The 27,700-nt window shown below is 36.9% G+C and overlaps 1 protein-coding gene across 2 annotated transcripts in view; it reads right to left on the bottom strand.

Moving 5' to 3' along the window:
- Positions 1-27,700, bottom strand: part of ARID4B (AT-rich interaction domain 4B) — a 99,002-nt gene that overhangs the window by 60,279 nt on the left and 11,023 nt on the right. For both annotated transcript variants that reach the window (XM_026062828.1, XM_026062829.1), the window contains exons 3-5: positions 7,701-7,811; positions 2,826-2,891; positions 2,138-2,228 (exon numbers count right to left, since the gene is read on the bottom strand). In XM_026062828.1, coding sequence (XP_025918613.1) covers positions 2,138-2,228; positions 2,826-2,891; positions 7,701-7,811 — 268 coding nt within the window. The remainder of the gene's footprint in view (positions 1-2,137; positions 2,229-2,825; positions 2,892-7,700; positions 7,812-27,700) is intronic.

Below are 27,700 nucleotides of genomic sequence, written 5' to 3' on the forward strand. Positions count from 1 at the left end.
GGATTCACAACAGTTGCATCTACTTGGATTCACAACAGTTGCATCTACTTGGATTCACAACAGTTGCATCTACTTGGATTCACAACTGAAACTTTATGCTAGCTGCCTTCAAAATCTAATCTGCATGTACTCGTATCTTTCTCTTCTTCCTGAATTACTAACCTCGGCTTTCTCAGAAACATATACATATGCACACAACATAATTTTAACACCAACTATACCATTTTGTTCGTAAATGCTCTTGTATCTGATCCACCTCTATTTTAATTACCAAAACATTATTTATAATTCCAATTCTTGCCTTTATACCCCATGCTTCAGAATATTCAGAAATATCTACTGTAATGCTTATCTGGAAGGCCATATCTAAACTCACAGCTCTATTCTTTTCTAAAAGTGCTATGACTCTGGTCAGAATCTGTTCAGCATGTGTCCCCGGCACTTAGTCTTTCCTTGGTTGTTCAGCATCACTTTAGCAGCAGCAACCCTTAGCATCTCAAACAAAAATCTTGCTAGGGTTCTATCAAGAGCTTGTTTTCATCTTTCCATGTCCCAGTTGTTTGCTGAGTAGAGGAATACGTAACTTCTTAAGAATCAATACATTTTCTGTAATAGCTTTAAGACTACTAGTATACAGATGGAAAACATGTTATCATTCTACACTTCACCAGTTTTTCCCAAGGCAGACTGGTCTACTGGTACACAGCATAAAAGAGTAAACCCATGTATTTAAAACCTATGGAAATAAAGATTTGCCTGTGGGCATATGGATTAATAATGTGAAGAAGTCTGAAATGTCACATTAGAGACTAAGAAAAAAAATCTGTTTATTTTCCCTAAACAGCAGCTCTTAGGAGAGCTAAATCTAAAATTAGCAGAAAATATGTATTGCAACTTTTTGTTTTAAAAGTGCACTTCTTTTCTAAAGGAAAGGACCATACTTTGCTTCAGAATATTCAGAATTTTTAATAATAGTATATTAAATACCTAAGAAGCAGTTGCCAAAGACCTAATAAATTCCTCCATAATTATCTGGTGTCCCAGTTTCATATTGTGATAGATACGGTCACAATAATTTATTAAAAAAATAAACTGTGAAAACTGTATTTGCATCAAGTGTATCATATATACAGTGTACATATAACAGTTAACACTTTTAAGAGTTAATTTCTTTAAGCATTTTATGGCAGAATTAAATTTCTCCTAACTTTGTCTTCCAAGCTAGTTTTCTCCTACCTCTTTAAAATGTTCAAGCATTAAGCACAATTTTATCCTTCACTTGGCAATGTTATTTTTCTCTAAAGTCTCAGAAGTACAGACATTACACACATGACTTGTGCTGCAGATTAGTTCAACTGATATCTGTAGAAGGTGGTCATAGTACTTAAAAGTACATACTGTATAGACCTAGTGCAAATGTGGTCCCTGAAACTACTTGCTTGCCTTTCTTGCCCACCTGGTAGAGAGCTGCTAGAAAGCAAATCAGAACACATGAGACTTGAGGCTCATCAGTAAGAAAGCACATATGGAACCCCCTGAATGACTACCTAGCCAAACAGTGATCTGGAGAACTTCAGAGCAACTACAGCATGTGCTGCCTTCTCTTCGGAAGGCAAGCTAAACAAGGTAAAGAGCAAAAGTACACATGATATTAATGAGGAAGGGGATAACTATAGTGGGAAAGCATGGGGGCTTCCTATAGCCTGCTGTTCATAAACTAAGGTTCTGCTAGGCTACCATTCACTCCAGCTAAGCAGAGAGTTTAAGTTATTATTTAATCATGTCAAAGAAGGAGTATGAAATGCAAGCAGTCATTTTACCAAAACGCAGCTACAGTTCACAAAATAAGTGAGAAACTATTCTTGATGAGGATTTTTTTTTTTTGTAAAATTAATTCCTCAGGAAAAGTATTTCCATGGTGGGTTTTGGTTCTGTATGTGTGTGCATACAAGTGTATTTGTGATGTATATGCATGTATTTTATAAACAAAAACTTTGAAAACATATGCAGCTCAAAGAAAGATATCTTGCACCATGCTTAAAACTTAAGCAAAAAAATAATAATAATCATAATACAGGTCAGTAGCCCATTTTTTAAATAATAAGATCTTATCCAAACACATAACTAGTCCTCTTACCTACAGTGTACCAGCTCGCATCTGTTAACTTGTTGATAACTGCTTCCTGGTAAGTTCCATCCGGATTCTTCACTTCTACAACAGTTCCTACCTAAAATACAAAAGTCGCTTAGCATTTGAGAGCTTCTGAAACAGGCAAAGTTAACACTTTTGTATTGAAGCAAACAGAGTGCATTTCTAAAGACTTCATTAAATATACACCATACTTTTACAGTTTCCCTTTAAAATGTTTGTACCCCTTAAAACTTCTTTCTTCTAAAATAATCCAACTAACTGAGCTGATTCTTTCCTGCCAGCAGGTGGGGAACAAGAACCAATTTGAGTGATGTCATTCTCTTGTATAAGGGCTTGCCCATCAAATCCTCCAGCTGAGTTTAAGTCACTGTTGCTTTGAAAAAGAGCCAGCCAAACTCCTTTGCTTTAAGGCTGAAAAGAACAAAGAGGCTTGCATCAGCCTATATGCTGCATCCCCTTTAACTACAGAGGAAAAGGATAACACAAAAAGGAAGAGTATACTAACTCTGGCTTTGCAGCATTGTCTTTCATGCTCCACAATACTATCTGGCCTATGTAATAAAATCAGCCTTCCGCTTCCATTTCATACACATCTCTGCATATACACGTTTATGCCAAATACTGAAAAAGAATGCTTTTCAAATTGCTACCAAAAATGAAACAAAGGTATTACCTTTAAGGGACCCTTTATGTGGTCATCTTGTACTTCCACTGTTGAAGAATCATGTCTAAACGTTACCTAAAAAATATAATTCAACTGACAATCACTTGATACAATTGAGCAGCATAATCACATGCAGATGTCAGTAGACAGTCTCTTATTCTCATCTTGCAATTAGTCACCATAATCATTCAGCTTGCTGAAACTACCTTTCATTCAGATATTTTAGAAATACAGGGAGATAATCTCCTAGTGGCTACTAAAACCTTTTTAAATACTTTTAACCTTTTGGAGCAAAACTCTAAAGGAAGTCACAAACAACAGTTTATCAACAAGTTTAATGTCTCTGCAGTTCTCTTAATGATTTTGTTCTGCTCTAGTACCAAACAAGGAGAAAGTTTAAAGAGTCCTAAGCATAAACAACCTTTAAGAAATATTTATATTTCAACACTCTGAAATCAAATTGTGTTCACACCTCTATCTAACCCCAGATCTTTTCTTTTTTTTTTTGCTGTTGCTTTTGATGGTTAAGAAGCTTTTCCCTCACTTTCAGCCAAAAGACCCCCACAAAACAGTACAGGGCACCACTGTCAGCAACAAACCCAAACAGAATTCTGTAGCCTTTCAATTCATGTCTGCCTAGCCTAGGTGTTGCTAATAACAGGACATAAATGTGTAGATTGCTGTATTTTTGGACTTTAAAAACTAAAATAAGTAAAACCTGTAAGTGTTTCGGGGGTATTTTTTTGTGTCGCTGACAGTGTCTCTAATCCTACATGTTCTGTCCTCAGATAGAGTAACCTGGAAATTCAAATGTATGATTCACTATTTCAGACACTATTCCAATTTCATTCATTTCACTGAAAACTAACTTGGTCACAATCAAAGTCACAGGATCACCCTATCAGTTGGGCCTAAAGTTTTAATTCCACTCTGGTTTTAAAAATTCAGGGCAACTCTGAGAGCATTCTGGCATTACCTATTTGCACATTTTTACACACACACACACACGATATGCTGAGGTTCACCAGGACACACTTGTTTGGCCTAAGGTTATGATGTTTTTATTTAGTATTCACAATAGTTAAGTATGTACATGACATTCAGCTGTCCAATGGTAACTAAGCTATAGTAATCCTACATTAAATAGGAGGACTTAGTTCTCAAATGTGCCCAAAGTTGGTTTCTCTGCAGAACACAGTGACAGCAGAATTTGCCTCAGAACACAGTGTTCTCCGTCACCAATTTTCCTACTGAGCCTCTTCAGGAGGACAGTTTAGGGGGTTTGTAAACCTTGAAAGTACCTAACAGCTGAGAACAACACCTATAACTAGAATTGAAGAGAGCCTACCTTGACCGACTAGAAAATAAATACACTAATATACTTCATTGACTTAGAGGCACTGCTTCTAGAAATAGTAGTCTTGTCCATCTTCTGTCAGAACCACAGCCTTACATAGTGAAAGCATGTTCTTTTTAGAGCTGCATCGTCCCCCTAACTGGGAAATACTTCCCATCTGCTGGATGAAGGCAAATCATATTTTCTGAATTGGAAGCCAGACAAAAGATTATGGGTAGGAATTAATACAGCTAAGGCCACTGTTTGAAATTCARCCTGGCAGATACAGATATTTACTCCTCTCTTCTTTGGGATTTATCTAGAAATCAGAAGTTCATAGCTAGGATGCACAATATCTGACACTAGTGACCACACAGTGGTCACTATTCACTTAGCTGGAATATCCAGTATATCAGTTCTGACTTGAGACATCTGTTTTAATTGACTTTCTGTAATTATCTTATTTATTTTACAGCAAAAAGGAACTCTATCCAAAACCATGTGCCAGCCACAATGTACTAAGATGAAAGGAGAACATAGTAACTTGCTATTCTGTATTCCAGAATGGCTTTTCCTTTTAAAGATGCCTTGTGGCTTTGCCTCTTTTTCAGGAGAAGATTTTGATACCAACCATTTTAGCTTCTTGAGATAATGCATATGCATTAAGAAAAAAGAAAAGATATTAATAGACATATTCAAACTCCAAACACAATGTGGCACTACTGCCTTTCTTGAAGCTGATGGCAATGATGCCAGTATTTGTCAGTGTGGGTTTTAAGCCTTTTCTGTCTCAGGTAAAAGATTAAGACATCTAGCAGGTCAATTTGTTTCGATTCAGTTGCAATTTCCCTTTTCCTCACTATCCTGAAAAGTCAGTCCTGGTAGGCTCTATAAAGTAGATGCTTCTGTAGATTCCATTTAATGAAGCCAAGCACTGAAAACAGTTTCTTCTGAAACTTCTTTGGAGTATCCAAATACAAGAAGGTGAAGATGATGGTGCTGGTTGTGTCCCTGGAGACACTATCAAAATAAACTGGCTTAAATACCTCTCTAAAAAATGGTATAAATGATCCTACGAAGATGGAGTGGACTACCATTGTTCTAATGCCAACAGTCTGGCTCTTTAGTCAAACCTGTACTGCCTTCTACACCTTTCAGAAGCCCAGGCAATTCTGTTCATTCTACTGCTTTCCATGACAATTTGTACAATGTATCTACACTGTTAATGTAAAATTCTGCAGCATACACAGAACTTGCCAAAGACTACTAAACTCTGAAATAAGGTATCTGTTGATAACAAAATGAAAAATGCATTGCACTTGATTTAAATTGAATAAAGTTATTGAATTATGCTGGTGATACCAGCACCTTATTAAGGTGCCCCTCAAAATATTCTAAGAGGCAAAATTTAGCAGAGGAAGAAAGTGGGTAAAAGGAGAAGCAATGAAAGGTATTTTACCTGCCTGAAAGTGACTTATTCTATACCACAAAAATATGGTTGCCATCCTCCTCCTTTCTCAACAGTGCATCTAGTTATGAAACATAAATGGAATCTTCAAGCTAAAATTGATATTATGAAGCTAACTGACTTTCCTGGCAAGGAAGAGAGAACTAATGCAAAGATGACTTGGGCATAAAAGACGCGGGATTAAATATGTGGAAAATAAACACAGAGTATAAATGACCAAAACTCCAGACAAAATGAACCTGATAGTAAGAATCTTGCCAAAAGCTAATACTCAGGAAGTCTATATGTGCAAGAAAAGAGCTTTTTGAAAAGCTTTTTTGAGAAAAATCAAGGGGTCGGAGTCATGTTTAGGAAACATACACTCTTGGTTGAGAAAAGGCAGCGTAAATAGATTTTGTTACCACACTGAAATAAATAAATCACAATACTCTACAAAGGAGTAACAGTACTGCAGACCTTACTACCTTAAGTTACGCAGTAACAAATAGCAAAGATAAACACATGCACACATGCGTCCCCCAGGAACTTAGAGCCACAGAGCTTTAGACAAAGCCTTCACAAACCATTCATAGTAAAAGCTCTATCCCATTTCATTTCAAGATCCTTCTGCAAAATATTACAGTGACCTAGCTGCAATAAATCCATATGAAACTACTTCTCACTGGAAAACACTCTCAAGTGCAAAGGGCCATCTAAGAAGGAAGGTTGAAAGTCTTCTGAAGGAGCTGAAAGGAATTAAGACTTAATTTAGGCACAATACAATTCCTGTACTTAAATACCAATACTTAACAGCTTAAATACAGATACTTAATAGCTTAAACTCAATGGTGCTGTTAAACATAATCCAGCTGATACAGTTAATAGTTATGACTAATGAAATGAAAAGACCACTAATTTGCTCTAAAGGCTTTTTAAAGATGTCAGATTTAAGACTAACATCTTTTCATTGTCCTTAATGTTAATCATCAAATAAGTGACAACAGTCCTTCCCATCAGGGCTTTTCGAGAAAACCTGCTCTCTCCCTTACACATGCTATAGGCAAAAATCAGACACAGCATGACAGCAGGTTCAAGCAATGCATGATAGTTTATAATGAAAGCTCATGTTTCACAGTACACGTTTTCATTTCTTTTTACAGTAGATACAAGAAAAAATATTCTGTTATTGTAACTCCGTTGCATCTAAGCAGTATATTACCACTCTGATTTCCTCTTCAAAAGGGCTTCTGAACCTGCCCCATTACATTTCTGTATGAGGTTAAGAGGCAGAGGAGAAAAATAGTGCCTGCTCCCAGATTAGAAGCTCTTAGGGCAGCACCATCCAAACAGAAATGTAAGGCCATTTTACAGTGTAGACTTACTATATACAAGCATATGTCTAAGCACGTATACATAGATACTTGTAAACAAGCCCCAAAATTGTTCTTTCTATTTCTACTAACGATGCAGTAAATTTCCAAGAGATGTTAAAATACGCATCTTCTATTCACTCTCTACAATTTTTATTTATACTGCATGTGGCTTATATTGACTGATAGAGTCATTAGTTCAGCACCATAAAGATTAGGTAAGATCTCCTGCTTCCTATTCTGTAGGATTTAATATGCCAAGTCTTTATTGGAAGACAGCAGGGTTTCATCTTATTCCTGAAGCATTATCTGGTTGTCACTGCTAAATGGCAGTGACCTGTGCTCCTAAAATAACTATCTTAAACCTGCTTTGAGGAGTTTTAGTTAATTCATGATAACATTCTCCTGTACATAAACCTACATTTGTCATATTTTAATCAATTATTTTAAGGTCAGCCTATGGCATTGAAGGGCACAGATATGGGATTCAGGCAGATGGCAAAGCAGTAAAAGAAACAATGTATTTATTCAACTGCAGCGAGGGGGGGGGGGGGAAACAAAAGTGCATAACCCCCACCCCTACAACAAGCATACTGTTCTTTCAAAGGCTGCACTGCTAGTCTTCAAGGAACAGATAGCCTCTTATTTGTCTTCAAACAAGAAAGTTTCATGTTACGTTATTTCAAACACCAACGATGTTTTTTCGAAGGGTTAGCAGGAAAATGACATACCTTGACTTTGACAAGCCTTTTTGCTGTCTTGATCTTGGCTTCACAGAAGGCTCCTCTATACTTAGCACTCACATCGGTGCCCACTGTGAGATAGGGAGGCTCATCGATGGCCTGGAACAAAAAGGAACACGACTGGTTTTTAATTACTCAAACATTTCCACCCTAGTCCTCAGAAACACAGGACCACTGGCAATATAACTACCACTGTCTTCCTAACTGCAGACAGATCATTACAAAACAAGCCAATAAAGTTTACCCTCAAAGCACATGTACATTACAGCAGCAGCAACACAGAATACAACAGCAAGCTGATGCAATGGCTACTGTAAACTGACACCATAGTTATCTGCAACAAGTCACTGTGTAAGCCTCCAACCTCTGCACCATCTGAAGACATGGTAGACGGCCAGTTCTGTTGCAGTGGAGAAGGCCAACCAAGTGTTCCACCTTCTCCTCTAATTGCCCCAAAATTTGACACATCTCATGAAGACATTAGGTTCCCTCGCCTCCCCCCCCAAAAAAGAAAAACTTCTATGAATGAAGTAAAACTACTCTGACTTTGCTTTTTGTCATTTTATTTTTGAAGAAAATACATTATATACATGGATGCTTGCCAGGAGAGGGGACTGAGGGGTACAGTACAGTAGGAGAATAATGAAAGGATGAATGGACAAAGACGATGAAGGGCCCAGAGGAAGAAAAGGTCCTGCAAAAAATAACACAGGAACAGGTGACACCTGAACAAGGAAATAGGAAATGGGAGCAGAGAGAAAGAAGTGTTATGGGTGGGGGCTGGGGGAGGGAAATGGGTCCAGTTAGTACGCAGGGTGGGCTCATGAAGGCTCCCTTCCTTCAAAGGGGAACAATCGGGGTGTAATCTCGGAGAGGTAAATCTGGATATCTGAACCACCTCACCCTGTTACTTCATCCAAGCTGGGTCAGAAGGGAGGCAGGGGGTGGCACGTGACAGGAGCAAGCTACATTTCCAAGAGGTGCAAGCCTGTCTCCATGCAGCCCCAAACAAGGACTGGAAAGAGAGATCTAAGCCCTTGTCTAAGTCCAAACTATGTTTGTGCACCTCCAGGGATTCACACACAGCTCACAACAGGCAATTCCGGCATGTTCTTGTTCTCCCTAGGAAGGACACGGGGATAACAGTCTTCCATAGTTCTTAGGAGTTACTGTTTGAGACTGTGTGTCTCCCTGAAGTGTTTCCACTCAGTAGCAGAAATTTCCCACTGGCTGTTTCCAACCTCAATGGGACAGAGATAAAGACATGCAGTTATATACCTCAATTCTTCAATGCATGATTTTTCAGAAATTTAAGTTTTGCAAAACTTGAAAATTGAGAGACATGAGATGCTACTGGACAACATTAATTCTGTATTAATGAAGTTTTACCTCGACTCTTTGTTCAAGTCTACCTCTGTCATCTTCATGTAACAGAATCTATTCTACCATACTAGAAAAATGTTATCAATCTATGCTTGTTATGACAATCAGCCACATAAATGTGCTAATGCTTTCCTTCTGCATGCACACATGACTGCACCAGAGAAAAAAAGGAGCAATACTATATTCATGAACAGATATCCATACCCATTACAGATTCTGTAACAATCAAATTTAACTGAGATTAAAAAGATCTGTTAACAGTGTTGGTACGCTGATATACACTTCCTCCTAGCTCCCATAAGAGTCCAAGTGTATCTGCCTTCAAGGCAGGCTGCGAGGCTTTTCTCTTACTCCAGTTGGAAGGATGATGAAACAGGAACTCAGATGGTGATAAACTTGATTTTGCTTATTGCCCTCAGTAGGTCAACTGACCAGTTCCTACAACATTGATCTGAAAGGGGAAAAGCAGTGATAGATGCTCTTGTGAAGCTAGTCAGGTTCTAGAAGGGGAGAATCCTCCTGCCTTCCCCAATTCTTCAATAACCAAACTCTCAAAGAATACAATGTTGATAGCCTTTCATGCCCTCAGACTTTCTTAACTTTCAAAAGAAAGTGTGGATTATTGAGATTAGTTTATGAAGAAACACAGATCCCAGCTGGGTTGACACAGATGCACATAGCTAGATCTCTCCTGTGAATACACACTGCAAGACCCAGTTGTGTCAGTATCAGTTTACACCTCCCTATATAGCCCAATATATGATCTTGAGAACTGGAGTCATAGTATTAAGTTTAATTTACAGAAATTAAAGAACACTTTCTTCACTACTGCAGAATCTTACTTAAAAGAGAGTCTACAGTACTAGGAAACAAGACAATCTGAAGGTCTGGTCTTTGAATGTTTGGTAGTTTACTACTTAATATAACACTAACAATATTATCACAGTTCAAATGCTACAAATAGAGGAGCAGGCAATTCTACAATCACCAACAAACTTTAAATTATGATTTTAAATCTGTACTGCAGCTGTAATTACAAACTTTTTAATCACTAGTGATTAATTTATCACTATTTTGGCTTAAAAAAAAAAAAACTTCCAAAAGAATACTCACTCTTAGAATGAACATCTGTAAGAATAATTTCTGCTATTATCACACAAGTTAATTTCAAATCCTGATCTAGATCTCCTTAAATTTTTTTTACAACAGATAAATATTACAATAATAACTTCTTTCAATGGAATTAGTTAATTACAGTAATTTCAAAGAATAGCAAACACATGGACCATTTGCTTACCACTGTAGGTATGTTTTTGCTAAACATACAGAACTGGAGCAACTGTTGTTAGGAAGATTTATACCAATAGAATACATTTATTAACCACTATGAATCACTTATACATTTTAAAGTATTCAACAACCATGTGATTTCAACTGATACATTTAGGATAAGCTTTTCCTGCAGTTTTATCATTTCACTGAAACACAAACTAAGTGATTTTTTTTTCCAAATCACTCAACTGAAATTTACAATATACTTCACTTATTCTGACTGTTTCAGCTGGAAGTGGTAAGTTAAAACAACTGGAAGCATGTGGTCCATTGCAGAGAATGCAAACTAGAAAAGTAAACATTAATGATCAAAGCCTGCATTAATTTCAGATAATCCTTACTGCAACTTTGTCATTTTCACTAACTCTGAGTCACTTGTTCTCAAACAGGAAGTTTTATTCAATTCCACCAAAACTGGACAGATTAAAAGATGTAAACAGCTATTTTTACCTTTCTGTTATCCCTTCTCTGCCCTGTGTTTACATCATTTACTAAACATCCTTACTCTCAGATTGAATGCATCTTTGCCTATTTAACATATTTTAGTGGGGTTTGCTTTTATTCTTTCTTTGCTTTTCAATGTAAGTTACCAGAAAATGATAGTCAGAAATGGAGCTAAAATGTGAGAACATGATTCAGTACTCTTGGAAAGGGCATTATAAGCACTCTGAAATTATATTAACATGAAGCATTGCAACTTTCTTTAAGGCAAAAGGGGGAGATGCAGCGTTGGACTGCCCTAGGTCAAATGTTTCCGTGTTTCTAAAAATAATAAAAGACTCAAGTTTGAAACAGTGCTACTAGCCCCTTTGTTACTGTCACCAAGTCTCCGGGCTGCAGTCTCAGCCCTCGCTTTATGCTAAAACACAAGATAATTTGAATTTCCTTTTGCATTTTACGCCTGAGCACAATCTCACACACTATGATCTACGGATAAGAATCACCTTTTCAGGAGCCTGTCTCAAAGCCACCTAAATTGAAAGCCTGAAGAGCATCCCCCGCGGGTACACACCACCCTGCAACCAAAAGGGCATCGGGAACTCCCTTCCCCAGAGCGGCTGGGCCCCCCGCCCCCGCTCCCCCCCGGCTGCGGGGCGAGTGGAGGGCGGCGACCCCCGGCCGCGCCTCCGTTTCCGACCCATTTCCTAAGCGGCAGCGAGCAGCTGCGCGCGCGCCGGGGCGGGGAGGCACTGCCGCTTTAAGAGCGGGCGCCGGGGAGGCGGGGCCCCAAGCTGGAAGCTGCCAGAAGCTTCCATCCGCCCGCGCTTCCCGCGGGCGCCCGCGCCTCCGCTCCAGCAGCGGCGGACTGCCGTTAAACTACGTTTGTCCCCTTCAGGCGACTGCCGGGTGAAGCGGCGCGCCCCCCGCGGGCTGCCTGCGCCCTCCCGGCCCGACGGGGTGGTCGTGCTTTAAATCAACAGCGATAGTCACGCCTGCAGCCTCGGCAGGGCTTCCCGGCCTGGGCTGGCAGAGGGCAGCTGAAGGTGTCCTCGCCCCGAAAGAGTTCAGTAATGAAGTCCCTTAAATGCTCATGGACGGACTAAGAACACACCCTACTACATATACATACACGGGGTAAAAGCAAGCGACTGTAGGGGCCTTTAACAGAGCAAATCCTGTTTTTTGTTGTTAAACTAGCTTTCCTGACAGCAAAAGCTGAAAACTGATACCATAAATCCTGCATACAATCACAGTGGGCTTAATTCCTCAGGAACAGTATTAAAATGCATAGTATGCTGTATACCCTAAATCAATAGCCAAAATAACAGCTTTAAATGATTATTTCTGATGTTCTCTTGGAAGGGAAAGAAGGGATAAAAAGAAATGAACTTCATGCAGTTTGCAGTTCCCATTAGGAAATCCAGGCTAACGAACAACCACTTCACTAGCGCTTAATTTTGTTTTATTAATGGAAATAGGAAGAACAGTTTCTTTGCTATCTTAATTCACAACTGCTATGCACATTTATGTGCAGACAGGATTTTCTATATGCAGCACAGGCTGCTGCAGTTGAAAAGCTGGTTTACCACTTAAATAAGGAGCAGTCTCTAGGTGACCAGTCAGCAATTTCCACCAATTCAGTGGCTGAATTTTCTTTGGCAGCCAGCACCGACTTCTGGAATGATTCTGCTCCAGCCTTCAAGCCGATTATACTTGGAAGAATTGATAAATGGCCAGGTGCCCACATCACAAGAGAACCTGCATCTTCTTAATTTGGACATTTGTGTCAATTTTTATAGTTCTGATCTTCCAAGGGTGAGGGAGGAAATACACAGACCCTCCAGAACACTTTGGAATAAACATCTGAAAAATAGGATTTTTTAACAGGGGTATCATGTTTTTACATACCTTTTAAGGCTGTTAAAAAGGTCAGTTTWCCATTTTTTCGACCTGTTTAGATATTTTCCGGCTGTGGGATGAAATCATCCTCACACCTCTTTCAGCTGTGCTGCATTACTATATCCAAATTGCATTGTAAAGTCTGTCATGTCATGCAGCAACTGACAGAATTTCTTTACGTTGTCCTTTGCCTATAAGCACTTTTAATACAGTGTGTATGAATATATTATTTCTATCTCCTAATCTGTATTCCTCTGCACCATGCACAGGATGTTCCAAGTAAACCACATGAAAACAAGATTAAGCATTCAATCTACACACATAGCAGACATGCTTAGTGGGAAAGCCTGCAGGACTGCTTTCAGATTAATATGCAAAGAGAAAACTAGGTCTGTACCTTCCCTTTGTCTCTCATATATACAAAGTTTGAAAAGCCAGGATTTCAGCTTTTGTTAAACATTCAAAATTCAGGCCCTACCTAGTCTACAAGACTATGTTGACTCAAGTGAAACATTTTCATTAAAGCCAAAAAAACTGAACTGCTGAAAAGAAAGGACTGTTTTTAGCTTTTACATGGAAATTTAACATCTGTTTAATTTCAATAACCAAGGTTTAGAGAGAGCTTGTTAGAGATTCAGGACCCTACTCCCTTTTCCCTAAGGCATCCAAATCAGTTTTTTAGTTTAAAAGAAACATTATAGGGCTCAATATCTCAGTTTTTCCTCATACAAACATCTCAGTTTTTCCTCATACATATTAAGCAGGAGAAACAATGTCAAAACTTTTTTCTTCCCACTACAGTATTTTAAAGTTACCCTTCAGAAGCAAGTGTTAAGTTTTCTCACAGTTTGCACATCTTCCATGATTTAAGATGAAAGTACCCAGTTTGCAAGCAGAGCCATCACATACTTTTCTATTTTCACTCCCCTATTCTATCCTGCAAAATTAGCAGCCACCCCAAAGTCCTTCAAGAAAGTTACATCAACTTTTGGGAGGGTTGAAAATTCTCATTTTTCAAGAATGATGTTTAAAAAAAAAAAAACAACTAACAGTAAATCTAACATCTCTTAGACAATTTTTAAAGAACTACCTTCATGAAAACTTGGGGGGGGGGGAACACAACACAAAGAAACCATTAAAAAACCCTTTTTCTCCCCAATTACTAAGATATTTAACTTCAGTATTTTCAAACTCCAGTAAGTAAGTTCCACCCAAAAGCACAGATCTGCCAACACACTGCAGAATCAGTCTCTTAATAAACAAAATTACAAAGTGCAATTAGGAGTATAAGTTTTTGCTTAAAGCTCAACTTGTTGTGGGAAACTTGTGGTTAGGAGGACACTAAATTCACACTAGCAAAACACATCTTCAGGAAACACTATTACTATAGTGCATGTACTATACTCAATTTGACAGATAACATACCATATAGTTGATTTCAAATACATTTCTTGTGTATTTTCAGAACAACAAGGAAGAGAAATTGATTTCTAGAGACTTAATGGTACTGAAGCATGTAAGACCTTACAGCCAAGTGTAACATCTGAAATGAACAAAGATGGAAGGCCGGAAGTTAAAAAATTCATTAAAAAAAATTAAGCCCATTAGCTCATCTTCTGCATCCCAGAAATGGGAAACACTGCAACAGGATATGGGAGGAATTTTTCTGGAAACTTGGAAACTACAATGTAACTACAACAGAAGTGACTTTTTGTATGAAAAGGCTATTATATGAAAGCAGGAGAGTAAGAGCTTTGGGCAGGTTTTCTTCTGGTTGATAATCAGATTGTGGCTTGATTTTATTTATTTTTGTTACTGTTGTACAGTTTAGAGAAGCAAAATTAATCATTTAGAAATTTCTAAAGAATAATGGTTCAATATTATCAGTATTTTGCCTATAATCAAATACTAGGGTAAGTACATCATGATCAAACTGAACAATTTTAAGTTTAAAACAAAAGGGGGATGACTTTTTGTAACACACACACACAAAAAAAAACTATTTCAAGTTTCAATTCAATACAGGAAGTTTAGGCCTTTAAAAATAAAACTTCCCCAGTCTTGTAAGTAAACATCAGCATATAATCATGGCAAAAACAAAAGGCTTCCCCCTACCTTTTAAGTTGGGCATTAATGGAACCTACTGGCAAGACATTTGGAAGTACTAAACCCACTTCTGAAAATTTTAGTATTCTCTACAGCTGCAAAGTGGATATTTTCTTCATTACAAATTATTTGGTTAGTTCCTGAACTTCAAATAAGCTAGTTATTAAACTGATCTAAGACTTGAAAAGGCACAAAAGTTTGTTTTCCTCTCTCAACTATACGGATAGGATTTACAAGTTCTAAGGTCATGAAGGACCTAGTGACCCAAAACAGGAGGTTCAATTCAGTAACCACAGGTAATACTTCCTTTATTTATCTGTTTTAAATGCAAAACATACTTTCATTATTTTTATTTATCTGTCTAAATTTGAACTTGTATGAAAGCTGTAATCACATTGATTTTTTTCAATATTTTATTTTTAGAACTAAGGTGAACTATACTAAGGTATTTTAGAACTATACTATACTAAGGTGATAGATATAGAAAGACCAAAATATTTTAACTTTGCTTTTTAACTAGGAAAATTAAAGAAATATCTCAAAGTTCTCTTAAAAAAAAAAAAAAAGAAGAAGAAGTTAAAGGTCAGTCTATCCTAGTCATGGGCACAGAGCAACTAGATTCTCCATACAGGAACTTATTAGTATCATTTCCAAACATCCAAACTGTAGTTACCTCATCTCTGCAAACCCAGAACAGTGACTACCCTTAGGAAAACAAACAAACAACAGTATTTCAAATTTTTCCCCCACAACACAGAATGAAAACCATTGGATTTTGATTCTGTTCCTAATTTGGTCTCAGACTTCCTCCACAAGCACACAACTCAGCAGGTTCAAGTCTGCAAAATGGAGACCAACAGATAATCACACTCAAAGGGGAGTAGGGATTTGATGTTTATACAGTACTTTGAGATCTAAGAATGCAAATCTGTATTCTTTCAATCAATACAGCTCTATAAAACAATGTTTTGTTTAATCAAACACTCCAGAACTGATGAATGTTTTCTCTAAAAATAATCCCACTTCTTTATAATCCCTTATGTAGGTCTCTTCTCTTGTTTGTGGTCTGAAAGACCACATGAAGGCAAGATATCTTGAATGCCTGCTCCCGCAGTGCATCCCCCTGAATCTAAAATCTTGTTTAAAGACTATCATTGCCATAGCTACCAGACTGCAATTTTGTGCAAGTTTTACCTAAATATTGAAGCTATTCAACATTATAGTTCAGTACTAAAAATGGTGCACCTTCATTAAATTTTGATCAGACATGCTTTTTTTGTATCTACCAATGGTATGTTCCAAACAAAATCTAAGCATTAAGTTTTTTCGTATTTACAGAAGAATAGTAATAATTAACTTGAACTAAGGAGCTTCTCAATGAAAGTTTCTCGTATATACATATTCAACTTCTTTCAGATTTCATGTGTTTTAGTGCAAGAAACAAAGTCTGAGACAACTTCTTATTCAAATATTAAGAATTTTTAAAATCAAAAAGAAAAGGAAGCAATCAATATGTTTGTCATTAGATGGCAAAAATCATGTAATAAGAAAAAAGTCATTAATATCCATTCTGTATTTAAAAGCCAAGTTAGGTGAAACCTTTCTGTTGACACACTTTTTCCAACTATGAGTAAAAAGCTACAGATGGTGCTTAGCAGCATTATTTGAACTATTAGGTTTGAATAACTTCCCCCACTTTTAAAAATCTGCCAGAATTCTTTCTAGAGATGCTGCTTAAATTTCAGAAAATTTGGGAGGTTTCAAAGGACTGTAAAGAAATTAATGATATGCTTGTGTTCCAAACAGGATTAGGAAAAAAAAAAAAAAAAAAAGATTATTTGATAGTTTTACTCAAATTGGTCCAGGCAGTTACTGAGCAAAATAATGAAATAACTAATATAGAACTATGAAGTCTGAAAATCAGCAGTCAACAAAATCTCAAGAAAAAGAACAGCAGCATTTTCAAAACAATTTGATAATTCTTTGGCAACATTTTTAGTTCCAGTCAGCAGAGTAATTTAATGATGGTTTATCTTTTTAAAAAGTTAGCTTTATAAAAATTCAGTACAACAGTATACAAAATACTAAAATTTATAAATGTAAAAGGAATTATTTGTATTCTACAGCAAATCTATTCTAGATAATTAAAATACTATCATTTTGGTGGAGAGAAAAAAAATAAGAAAACTTGTATTTTCAGATGCAAAACAGGTAGCAAGAATAGGAATGGTGTATAGAAATTGAGATCAGATCCTTATCTAAGAATGTTGTTTGTTTTTCTCTTTGAAAGTATTTTATTAAGCATCTATTTATTATAATCTACTTTAAAAATATTTTAAATTGTTTAAGACTTTAGAAGCAAATTCATACCAAGTTAAAAAAATTCCCTTAAAAAAGGGACTGTAGACCACTATAGACTTTTCTGCAAATACAAAAGAAATATTTTCTTTCCTTGGTTTATTTCCATCCTTAGTACRACACTTTCTAAACTAATTATCGGAGGAAAAAAAGAAAAAGATGGGGGAAGGATTTATTTTTATTGATAGATTAGCACAGAAAGACAAAGTTGAAGAGATGACATGTACTAATTTGAAAATCCAGCAGAACATGGCTTTTGAAACCTGCTATGTCAATTGATTAACCATAGCTATTATTTCCCTAGTTTAAAGATATTTTAGAATTTCAGAATATAGTTGAATAGTGAAATATCTAAAACATTTTGTATGTTTGTACCAAAAACATGACTAAAACTGATCTGTAAATCAGAATCTATAAAGGATTTTTTTTAATCTAAACATGTAGATCAGAATAAATGTATACTAAATTACATAATTACTCAGGTGAAAAGTCACATGTAGTATTTGGATTTTGTTGTTGCCATTGTTGCTAACTAGGAGAACAACAGAAGAGTACTAAAAGTAACGTCAAAGCTTCATGCAACTGTCAACCAACATGAAACTAAAAAGTGTAAATACAAAGTAAAGTGCAAAATGTAGTATTTCTTTCTTACTGATGAGAAAAAAAATCCATRCTAAAGACTGATTATTTGATAAGTTAAGCACAACTGATCAACACATTAAAGCTACACATTAATTCAAGCATTCGGGAACCAAGAACATACATTCACTATGCCATGATTCTAAAGGCAACTGTGTTCATAGCAGTTAGCCAGCTGAACACAAGAACCTACCAAAAATACAGTAAATACAGAATACACCAAAAATTGTAAGAAATTTTAGACAGGAGAGAGAGGATTTTAAAGCTATCAGACTCCCTCAAGTGCTGCCTACTCAGTCGAGGTAAAACTGCTGGCCAAGGGCAGGACATTCAGGAAAAAGAGAAAAAAAAAAAGAAAAAAAAGAAAATGAGTTTAGAAAATACCTCCTGCAACGACAGTGAAATAATCTAACCAGTTTACTGAAGACTAAATTAGGATGGATGAGAATCTTGGGAAAAAAAACAAACAAAAACTTAATAACATAACAGGTTATCAAGGCCATTCCTCTTGGTAGGATCACTTTAACTTTATTATTCCTAACAGATGTCTGTCAGATCTGTTCTTAAACTCAGGAGTGAATATTCCATACTCTCTCTAGGCACTGTATTCCAGTGCTTACAGAGTTTTCTAGAATAACTCATCTGAATATTCCTTGCTGCTGATATTTATCAACACTGTACATGGGACTGGTATGCTTCTGTTTTCTTTGCAGCTTCCATATTTAAAAAGACACACCTCCTTACAGTAATCTCATCTCTACAAGGGGGAAGAAAAAAAAAAGGAAAAAGAAGAAAACTTTTAACTTTTACTCTTAGGCCATATTTTTTAGCCCTCTGTCCCCGTCCCCCCCCAATATTTCTAATTGCTTTCCTCTGGAGTCTCTTTAAATTAGGTCACAGCTTTCCTGAAGTCCAGCACCCAGAAATCAAACACTGTATTCCAGGTAAGACCTAACTGATACTAACAGAAGCAAGCAGATTATTTCACATAATTTCCATACAATATTTTTATGTTCTAGCATGACATTTATTTTTGTTGGCAAGACTATGACATTGACTCATATTCTGTTTATTTTTCAGAAATTTTTTTCCAGAACTGCCCCCCTAGGGGAGGAGGAAATGGGATGCAGCACGTTCTGTTTTCAGTAGCAGTGAACTGTTAATGTGGCACATACCATGCCATGAAACTCTAGCACGTGTGCTGACTGCTGATGACTCCCCAGCTTAGCCTGTTGGCTGTCCCCAGCCCCAGACAGCTCAGACCTTAGATTACACAGCACCTGGTGCCAGGTTCTGGATGCCGTGCCATGGGAATCCTGGTTTACTGACTAAAACATCCAGCTCGTTCCTCCACAGGATTAGGACTATAGCAGATCCCGGACAGCAACACATTCAAGGAAATGGGATGTCTGAAAGAGTCACAGGTGCTTAACAGTCTTGTTCTGACTGCCAGGTAGTTTGTACTCTTTTTCATAGTCACTCTTAGCTGACTGGTCTCCTCTCTGCCCAGCAGAGAGCGCATCCAGTGCTGCATGCCTGCATGTTCATAGTATGGAGGAGGCTTCTGGAGTACCCTTGCTCTTACTGCAAAGTATCACAAACACCTAAAGGCTGGCCAGCTACAGTCCTTCACTGGATTTGGCCTGCAGTGCCTGACTGCTTTTTCACTGCATAGAAATAAAGCAATACTGGATGTTGTTCAATCTAGCTGTCTAGGGCATAAAGAAATCCCATGGCTTCTGGATAAATGGAGCTCTTAAGCTTTAAAAAGGATGTTAATATTGTGTGTAACTAGTTATTTGAATGGATCTTCAAGGATGGAGTAAATATTCCATCTCTTTGGGGCTTTAAATCAACAATCTTACTAATACACATATTAACTTACCTATTACTGAATTAGATAAAGGAATGATCAAGTAATGTTCTAAGCAGTAGTTCAGACTAAGCATAATCTGGTTATATGTATTCACACTCAAGTCCTGAATCAACAAGAAAACCCCATAATTAGAACAAAGTACTGTGCTAAAGGTAGCTACAGAACAGGAAATACTTCTGAAGAGTTATCTGTTCTGTTAAAGATTGTGTGAATTACTTACTAGATAGCCAGACTGATCAGAAAAAAACGTTCCATCCTTTTCCAGCAAAAGAAATACCAGCTTTATTACTTCTGATATGTGCTCATGTGTGTCAAAATTAATTCTTCCACCCCCAGGGATTTGTGCAATGTCTCAGACAGGCAGGAAGTATACACGTGGTTTCATCTTTGTTCAGAACTGAACTTATTTATCATAATACTAATTTTAAAAATACACTATACACAACTTTGCTCAGCAACAATCTGTTCACTGCTTTAGTTTGAAAAGCTCAACTGTTAGTCTCCACTTCCTCTCATCATACATGTGCAAAGATTATCTAGGCCAAAACTAGCTGTCTTTTCCTCATATTCATTGCTCTGAAATCCTGCAATCTTGTGGCTATTACAGCTGTGTTTTTTAGCTTCAAAGGCATCCTATTATAAAGGATTAAATTTCATAATGCATGTTTCTTAGTACGTACAAAAAAAGTAACATAGCTTATACCTAATACAGTTGCTTATTAGATTTAATAGATTAAACAGTATGTATATTGTCATTTCAGAAAAGGAACCCTTTGGTTAATTGGGGGGGGGGCAAGAAAAGTGGGGGCTATTAGAAAAAACAGAAGTCTGATTTTAAGGGAGAAGTGATGAACACACACTTCCTACTGTGTTTGCAACCTAAAATATGCAACTACCTATATGAGAACCAAAATATGCATTGCCTTGTGTGAACTGTATGAGATGAAAAAACAAATAGCAAGTAAAGCATCACAGTAGTCTTGAATATTATAGAACTGATAGGAAACTTCTAAAAGTGTAACGTAAAAGTCCTAAATAATACAAAAATAAACATGAGGCTTGCTTTTCTAGAAATCTAATGCATCAAAACTGTTCTGAATGAAAGTCATGTTCATTTTCWTGTTGTTCCCAACAACTTTGAACATTCATCATGATACAGTTCTGATCATTATGAAAAGTTAGGAAAAACAGCCTAGTAAAAAGGGTTAAACCAATTCAGTCCTGTACAAATAAAGCCACGAATGCCAGGATAAAATATTTTAAGATCTTCACCTACCTACTTGTGGAAGATCAAAAATGTAGGCATCAAAATTAAATCAAGTAAGATGGCTTTAAACAAACAAAGCAGGTGACAGACATTACCTGCTGCCAACAGTAGTTCTCATTTCTTTATCACTGATGCAAGACTCATTTTGGGGGGGGCGGGTTACAAGAGCACCACCAACAGTTAAAGAGATGATGTGTTCTTTCATATTCTTTCATGAGTTGAATTAAAAACAAGGGTTACAGGAGTAACAAGGGGTAGGGGTCTTGTACAAGGGTAGAAGGGTAAATGTGCAAAGCAACAAGCTGGAAGAAGAAGATGATGACATATACCACATTACTTGATTTTTTTTATTTATTTTTTTTAATAACTAGATAATCAAGCTAACTACCTCTTCTTCAAATGATCCCTAAACTGGGTTTCAGTCCTGAATGGAAGGCAGAGACTTCAACATCTAACAAACAGCTTTCAGTCCATCATCTCAACTAAATCCCTGAAGTGGCTTTAAACTGGCTAAAAGCACTCCAGTATTAGAGTACATGCAAGGTCAAATGCAAGTTTGTATTCAAAATCTAATCTACTTGAATAGCACTCAAAAACAGGTTAAGTTTTATATCCATTCCACGCTATTTGCAAACAAAGCAGGTATTAGCTTTTCCAATGAAACATTCTTCAGATAGAAAAATATTGATTCAGCCGAATATTCTGTGGAAATACATTGACTGTTGATTTTGATAGGAAATCAAAGCACCACTACCACTGTATTGGAGAACCAAACAAAATACTTTTTTTTAATAATTAATCTGTTTTGCAAAATAAGAGGTCCAAGATAGACTTTTCATCTCAAGATGAGAATGAATTTCAAGATGAATTTCAAAATTTACAGTGATTTCCTATTTTGTGGGGAATTTTGAATTTGATTTACAAGTGGGATCAGTCCTCTGAAAACAGTAATATGTGGTCTGACATTGCAGACTGGAATTAATGACTGGACTACAGAGAACTGGTACCACAATGATGACCAATGTTGGGAGAATCTTTAAAAGGCATTCAAAGAGCAGAGATTTATAGCAGGGCTGTAGAGCTCTTCAGAGCCATACAAGTGAGCAAAGAAGATTCCTCAGAACAAGTCACTGCCTTGCAGAGAGAAGGATAAATCTCAACTCCATTGAGTTTTAACAGCAATGGCAGACACTGAAGTGCACTGGATTCAGAAAGCATGACTTTCAAATTACATCCGTAATGGCAAAGTGTTCAGAATATGAGAAGACATGTTCTTTTAATAGTCTTCTGGGTCTTGCGTGGATCTAACCTGGGGATCCCATTAGCACTGTGTGACGCGTCACATGCACTCAAAGACACAGGGGTTACAGGGATATGGCTATGCTGACTCCCTCCCTCCCATTCACAGGGCAGCACCACGTTTGACACTGCTATAATAGAAGTTAACTAGAGAAAGGAAAACTAAATACCGCTATAGATATCATTTCAGTCAATTACACCTCCTGCATCCAGTCTCTTCTGCAAGGTTCAGACTTGGTGGAGACACGCTCCTCTGAGTCCTCATTTCAGACTATATTAAATCAAAAGCACAAAGTACATTGCCTACACAAAGTAATTATTCTCTCCAACAGCTTGCTTTTTGCTTCCTTTTCTCCTGCTTTTGCAAATAGGTGAATTTCATCTCAGATGAAGGATCTTAGTGAATCTGAGCCTTATACTTCAGCCACACTATGCGCTACAGTATCTGATGCTGCACTTGAGAACAGTCGAATCAGTCTCTCCTTTGCTTTCCAGCGACTTGCTCTGCAGAACAGTCCTCAGATTTCTTCACTGGCTTCAGCAGATTTAGCATACACAAACCAGGAGTCTTTCTTCCTTTCTATCACAGTGTCAGCAATAAGTGTTGAGATTCTCAATTTACAAACCAGCCAAACTCAAGCATTTTTAATTTGTTTTTGGTTTTAGAAGACCTTTGAATTCAACTAGACATATGCTAATGCTTAGATTTTTCCTTAGGTTTCAATGCAACTGAATCCTTTTTTGGAACATTTGGGCAGATCTTCACTCCTGGTCTAAACTAGCCTTTTATTCCTAGTCAGTGACCTGCTATTCTTTTAGTATCCAGAGTTACACAAGTCATATGCTAAAAAGCACATCTAATTTGGATAAAACAATTAATACACTAAGACTTCAACACACTGGCTTAGAAAGAGTCAGCCGTTACATTTGGCTTTCCTGAAATTCCCTATGTCACAATTACATGCTTGAAGCAGCTCATACACCAGAATAAGAAGCTGGAATGAAATTCAAAGGTAAAGTAGCCAACAGCCAGTACCTTTTAAAGAACTGCAGATAATGGTTGTTTTATATATGTGTGTGTGTGTGTGTGTGTGTGTGTGTGTGTGTGTAACACACACACACAAAAACATCACCATGATCACTTACAGTCATCATTTTTACAGTGTAACTATTAGAAAGCTGAGATTAAAAGTATTATTCTTTATAGGTACACCTGTACTGCTCTCTTTGCAAGCTCAAGACAATCTTCCTTCTCCCCATCCCAAAGGGAACACTTCACCACCCTGTTTCCCAAAATACATTTATTTTTCTATCGCATGGACACCCAGGAACCATGATCCGTCAGACACAGGATGTTAGAGACTGTACAATTAACAAAGTGCCTGTCTCTTCTTCCCCCAATTCTAGCTTGGGGGAAAACATTCATATCACTAGACAACTGCATACCTGTGGCATATTCCTGCTGTCCAAACAAACACTACTGTAGTTATTTCTATTTCAGGTTCAGTACATTGTAACAAGACACTTTCAGTTTCACAAATGCTCTTCAATAGAAAGGCTTCCACAAATCTCAGAGATAGTGATGCAAAGTATGCTACAGAAACTTTCCTTCACTATTTTAACTAATGATTCCAAATATTTAGCAAAATACACTCTAGCTAAGCTAGACTTCTAGCTAAGCTACTATGGGTAAGGCAGAATTTTAAAAGCCTTGCTTTGAGAAAATACTGTATTGAACTACTATAGTCTTCTGACAGCAAGAATGTAGATGCTTATTTTGTGCGGCATACTCTTCTTTCAAAAGGGCAGTTCCTCAAACCATTAAGTAAGCTTTAGCTCAATCATTTTTCTTATAGGGCTGGGAAGGACAAGTCTCCCCATGGAATGCTGAAGAAAAAAAGAAGAGGAAAAGAAAAGAGGGAAGAAAAAAAAAAAAAGGACTGAATAGCTTCCAATAGTTAAACTCCTCTAAATGAAATAAATTTGTATTTCAAGCTTCACACCCTGTGTGAGTTTCAAGAAAGAATCAAGAAATCTCAAATTTAACTTTCACATACCTCTCCCCAATTTGTAGCTTTCTAACAGATGCTGTAGCCTGTGCTTCCTACTAGGTTCTCACAGCCTCACCACTTTATAATTAAGCCCCTGATGATCTGCTTAATATCTGGCACATTCTTGGGGCACAGATCTGCTCAACACATAGCCAATCTTGACAGTCAGGCAAGCAAGGAGGAAAAAAAAAAAAAGTTTCTCTGCACCTCTCAATAATGTTTACTCTATCAGTCAATTGTGCAAATGCTCTAAGTTAAAACAAAAACTACACGGGAAACAATTCACWGACTAGCATACAGCACTAACACTTTCTACGGCTACTGAACTATGCCATAACGGAATCAGAATCTATTTCTGCACCTACATCAGTTCAGAGCATGCAGTGAAGTAAGCTATCTTCAAATCTAGGTAAAGCTGCTAAATAAACTCTAAATAAACTGAATCTGTCCTATGTGTATTTCATGTTATGAATGGAGTCTAAAGAATAAAAACACAGATGCTCCAGACAAAAAATAAATCAGCTTAAAATCTTCCCTAAACACCTAATAATATACCATGGCTCTGACAGGCATCCGAACCACTGCTTCAAATGTTATTTTCCTTGCAAAGGAAATTGGCATATAGACTGGTAGAATCCATACTTAGAAAAGCTTTCTACTAGAAAAGCAAGATGTTCTTTCTAATCAGATTACTAAGCTCTGCAATGAGACTCCTAGAACTGAAAGGCCATACAAATTATCTGCATATCCCACTTACTGTTGGCATTTCTTTTGATTATGCTGGCAATGTCTTCTGAAGGAAGATGGATATAGTTCAGTAGACTCTACAATTTTAGATGGGTAAAAAAGAACTGACTCAAATCTCAAATCCATAATTTTTTTTGCCTTTTTTCCCCTTGTAAAAACTTCAATGATCCTTTGTAAAATTATCTGATAGAAGAATATTCCCAATTTTCCATAATTCCTAACTCATAGAACTCTAACAAAAGCAAGCACATGCACAAACTTCTCTCCTATCAACACATTTTCTAGAAATACCACTGACCAAGTATTCCTGTTTAACATTAAGAAGAGTATTACACAACAGCTGAGCACTTCTCTTTTTTATCTGTCTCCACAACAGCATTCATCTACCAGACAAAGTTCCTCTTCATGTAAATGTAGAGGTTCAGTATTCAAGCTTTACGCTTGTGAAAGAAGGTCTGGGTTTTTAAAAAGACACTAAACATAACCAATACAGCAATATCAAAGTTAGAGATATAAGCTTTTCCTGTTCAACTAAGTACTACTCTTTGAAAATTCTTGTAAGAATTTTTATCAATAACAYAGCAAACCAAAAATGCAACCATCAGAAGCAATGTGGATATTAAAAAAAAATTAACCAATTGAAGACATGTTAAAAAGAGAACTGCCAAGTACTGCATAATTCTGAATACTTTAACATACTTTAAATGTAAAAGTGCTACAGAAAAAAACAAGAGGCCCACCTTACAACTATAGAAAATAAGAACTGTATATACAAGCAGCTAAGCATTCAACTAGGTTACCTTTCAAAAAAAAAAAAAAAAACCTTTAATGAATTAAATAACCTAAATTACTTGTTTCATACCTTTTATCCCATTTAACTACCCAGAATGCTTCAGTTGCTTTGGCTACTGATTGCTGCACCTGTTTTCAAAACATCTTCAGCTGGCTTAGCCTGTGACTAACGGCAGCCATTTCCAGGGAATGGCTATTTAAGGAAAGATCCTTGATATGATTCCATAAAACTCTTTGTCATACTGAAGAACAGAGAGTAAAATTTTTGAAGCTGCATAAGTGATATTACACTTTATACACTGCTTTCAAGTGTGCTGAAGCTATTCTGTAAAGGCCAGTTACTTCTTAAAAGTCTTTAAGCCTCTTATATTAAAGCCTTCATTTTTAGCCTCTTTTCAAAAAGTAACACTGAGGATTACTAAAGTAAAAGAAAAAAGTCTGTCCAAGTTTTACTTGCTAGTTTTCTGTACATCATCTATTCTACTGTTATTCTCCACATAAAGTCTCATTCTGTCCTCTGAAGTTCTGCAAGAGGCATCCCCAAGAGGCCTCCCACGGCCAAGCCAATGCAGCATTCCTCCAGTGACTACTGTATCAATAAAACACCAGTATAGCTCTGCCACATCAGCAGGTTGCAGTATCAACTACATTTGTCAATGGATTTTTAATTAATTACTTTCATGATCAACAACAGTTTTCTCAAGCCTAAGAAGATAATTGATGACATCACCTTCTCACATAGACAGCTCAAAGAATAAAAATCTTCCAAGACTGCCGTATGACTAATCAGCCCACTCTAACACTTACTTTCCTAGAAATCCTGTTTATCATCACTACTAGAAGCAGAATATCTGGCTGAACAATCCACATCAGCCCTTCTAAGCAATTGACACGTGCCCACGTAACTCGTTCACGTACTCAAATGCAATGTCACTTTAAGAGGCACAAAAGCTGTATTAACAGAAACTTCCACACACAAGAAAAGACATGTTGTGATTCCTTTGAGACTAAGGAGTTTTCTTATAAGCACAGGGAAGTCCCACTTGCAGATGGCAGTAAAGTATTTCCAAGTATTTTTTTTCTTTCCAATTTTAATTTTGAACAAGCATAGTAAAGACATCCAGCGACAGCAATAAGATAGCAAAGTTCTGGAAGTGTATCTGGATAGGCATGGAATAAGGCATCTGAAGTTCACCACCCTATGATATTTCTATGAAGATAACAAAAACTAATTTGTTTCCTCAGAATTCCAACTAACTAAATACACTATACATAGCTACAGAAACTTAATCAGGCTAGCTTTAAGTATCATGAATGACTTTTATACCACAAAACATCCTATGTTTGATATACTTATTCTCAGACCATAATTAAAATTTTATTACACCATTTCAAATATTCAATTAAGTGCTGTTACACAACAAATTATTACAGTCAGAAATAGGTAGGACTGTTCTCTATTTTAAAGCAAAACAGCTTAAGTATAATTTTGCTGAACTGAAATCAGTAGTACTGCAAAGATACAGAAAATATTATTCCCTAGCCAAAACAGCCTTCATCTCATTTAAACCTGACCTGCTACCACTTGAGTTGCTACCAAGATGTTACTAATGCTGCATACATTACTAATGAAAAAAAAAAAGAGGAGTCTGTCACGGGGCATATACACGTATTTCTCTGTCATCAACAGACTATTATTACGCTGTCATCAAAAGAGAACTTTTCTTGCTATATGGAATGTAAGTCATTCAGTTTGCTTGCCTCTATGAAACCTGAATCAGCCTACATTAGTAAGTAT

Source organism: Apteryx rowi, unplaced genomic scaffold (assembly GCF_003343035.1).
Source record: "Apteryx rowi isolate R43461 unplaced genomic scaffold, aptRow1 scaffold_193, whole genome shotgun sequence".
In the NCBI taxonomy this organism is placed as follows: Eukaryota; Metazoa; Chordata; class Aves; order Apterygiformes; family Apterygidae; genus Apteryx; species Apteryx rowi.